Source organism: Capsicum annuum, chromosome 11 (genome assembly GCF_002878395.1).
Source record: "Capsicum annuum cultivar UCD-10X-F1 chromosome 11, UCD10Xv1.1, whole genome shotgun sequence".
In the NCBI taxonomy this organism is placed as follows: domain Eukaryota; kingdom Viridiplantae; phylum Streptophyta; class Magnoliopsida; order Solanales; family Solanaceae; genus Capsicum; species Capsicum annuum.
The window spans coordinates 217078292-217081103 of record NC_061121.1 but is presented as its reverse complement, the minus strand read 5'-3'; the positions used below and the strand labels follow the sequence as shown (position 1 = coordinate 217081103).

The following is a 2812-nucleotide window of genomic DNA, read 5'->3' as shown; positions in this document are numbered from 1 at the left end:
ATTTTTATTTTTTTATCTTTTTTTTTTGCCTCAGTTTGTATTTGGAAAATTTGTGCGTGTTATTAGATCCTAATGTTTTGAAAAATATAGTGAAAGAATAATAGAAACTTGAAATAACTTTAGTAAGTACGTCTTGCAAATAGTAAAATTTACCCTAACCAAGATCCAGCATCGTGTATTGTAACCATGCTTCTTGCATTGACAAAAGTATGAAGTTGTATCCTTTATCTGAAAACTTTAATGTGAAAAAGAATATCCCATCTTTATTTCAAACAAAGAAAAATTGTGAGTTTTAAAATATATGGTGGTTGGTTTGTGGCATTAGGCTTTTGAATTGACCGCTTTTGCACTTGCCATGCTCAACTCCTTTTTGAATCCTTGATAAATATTTGTTGACTTATCATACTTCTGATCTCAAATTCGGACTACTGAGACTCTCAACTCAAAGCATATTTCTCTTGTATGATGTTCTGGGTTTAACTTCCAATACACCTTTTATCTTTCCATGAGTCCAAAATTGTCAGATCACAATCATTCTGAGCACTTTATTTTACTTTAAAACATTGTCTTTGTGTGTCGACCTTTTGTTTTACTTTGTACCATTGAAGAAGTTGGTAGCAAGTTTAGAGTCATTTCTCACTCGATTTGATGCGAATTTGACTCAAAAATACATAAAAGATGACAATAATTTTTGTTTGACAACAAGGATACAAAAAATCAAAAATCAAAATAAAAGAAAAAGAAAAAGAAAAAGACAATAGGCATCTCTTTTCAAAATAAAAAGGAAAACTTATCTGAATGAGGAAACCGATTCTGGTAATTATGACATGCATTTTGAATCAAACAACCAGATCTACCCACACCAATCATTATTAACTTTTGCTCTCTTATTGAACTTGAAACTAAACTAATCTTGAACATGTTTCTTCTGGATCATAATCCTCCCTCGGCTAGTGGCACCTCAGTGGGTTTTTGCCAATGAGCCTATCTCATTTTTATTTCCTTCTCATCTCATAGTCGCCTTATGGTGCCCAAAAGGATTTTCACCAATAAGACTCTCATTTTAATTTTTTTTAAAGAAAAATAATACCCAAAATATGAAATTTAATGCACCCATAAGATGTTAAGCCTTGACATTCGCAAAGATTGATCTGAAGGTCTTTCTTTGGCTGTAACTTGGCTTTTGGAAAGGATTAAAAAGAAAGGGACGACATGAGGCTCAAAAATTTACATGACATTGGGTGAAACATATAACTTTTGGAATCGAATCTTTAAGGAAATAAACTTTTGCCCTAATTTTATTTGATTCTGGGTAACTTGAATTTTCTTTTGGTTGGACCGAACCCAGAGTAAGATTGCCTACGTATCTTGTCATGGCAAGAATTAGGTCAAACGTAGTTCAGGAGAGTCATTCTTTTGCTTGATTTTGATTTTTTTTCGTCAACATCATTTTTCATCAATTTTTTTTGAAACTTTTGACTTTAATCGATTTCAAAAGAGGGGTACGAAAGAAAAATAAAATCGCAGAGGGGGTAAGCAAAGGTTGATATATTATTCAGATAGCAGAACAAAATACCTTCATCATTTCAATCTTTTAAAATACAAGTACAAAACATAATTGTACATGAATATCATACATAATATCTCTTAACTGGATCAGCATTGAGCGATATTTCTTCTATTTTGCCTTCTACATCAATCAAATATAATGCATCATTAGGTAACACCTTCTCACCATCATTGGTCCTTGCCAATTAGGAGAAAACTTGCCTTTGGCTTTAATCTAATAGGGAAAGATGTGTCTTAGTACTATCTTCCAGCTTCAAATTATCTGGGCCGTACCTTTTTGTTATAGGCTCGAGCCATTCTCTTTTGGTATAATTGTCCATGACATATCGACGCTAGCCTTTTCTCATCAATCAAAACTCAATTGCTCCAATCGGGTTTTGACCCACTAATCATCATCAATTTTGGCTTCTACAACAACTTGAAGAGATGGAATCTCAATTTCTTTATGTATAACTTCTTCAGTTCTGTACACCAACAAGTAAGGAGTTGCACCAATTGAAGTCCGAACTGTAGGACGATAACCCAACAAAGCAAAAGGTAACTTTTCATGCCATTGTCGGGAACCCTGTACCATCTTGTGAAGTATTTTCTTTAAGTTCTTGTTGGCCGCTTGTACAACCCCATTTGTCTTTGGGCGATAAGGAGTTGAATTTCGATGCATAATCTTATATTGCTGGCACACTTCTTACATCAAATGACTGTTGAGATTTACAGCATTATCCGTGATAATTACTTTGAAATGTCGAATCGACAAATGATGTTGGAGTGAACAAAATCAACTACCGCTTTCTTGGTCACTGACTTGAAAGTCGTTGCTTCTATCCACTTCGTAAAATAATCAATGGCTACTAAGATGAACCTATGTCCATTTGAGGCTTTCGATTCAATTGGTCCAATTATGTTCATTTCCCAAGCCACAAAAAGCCATGGAGCAGGCATTGTATGCAATTCAGATGAAGGAGAATGTATCAAATCCCTGTGTACCTGATATTCAGGACATCTACGAACGAAATAGATGGAATCTCGCTCCATGGTGAGCCAATAATAACCTGCTCAAAGTATTTTCTTTGCCAAAACATACTCGCTCATGTGTGGTCCACAAATTCCAGAATGTACTTCAGTCATGATTTTTGAAGCTTCTTTAGCATCTATGGATCTTAAAAGTCCCAAATCTAGAGTCCTCTTATACAAGATTCCTCCACTTTGGAAAAATCCGCTAGCCAGACGTCGAATGGTTCTCTTT

The 2812-nt window shown here is 34.6% G+C and overlaps 1 protein-coding gene across 1 annotated transcript; it reads right to left on the bottom strand.

Annotated features, from left to right (window-relative positions):
- Window positions 1-1954: 1954 nt before the first annotated feature.
- LOC124888970 lies at window positions 1955-2601 on the bottom strand. Its single transcript, XM_047400256.1, has 2 exons — window positions 2353-2601; window positions 1955-2242 (listed from the first exon to the last, which is right to left on the bottom strand). Exons 1-2 carry the CDS (start codon window positions 2599-2601, stop codon window positions 1955-1957), a joined length of 537 nt encoding a protein of 178 aa, XP_047256212.1.
- Between the last annotated feature and the right edge of the window lie 211 nt (window positions 2602-2812).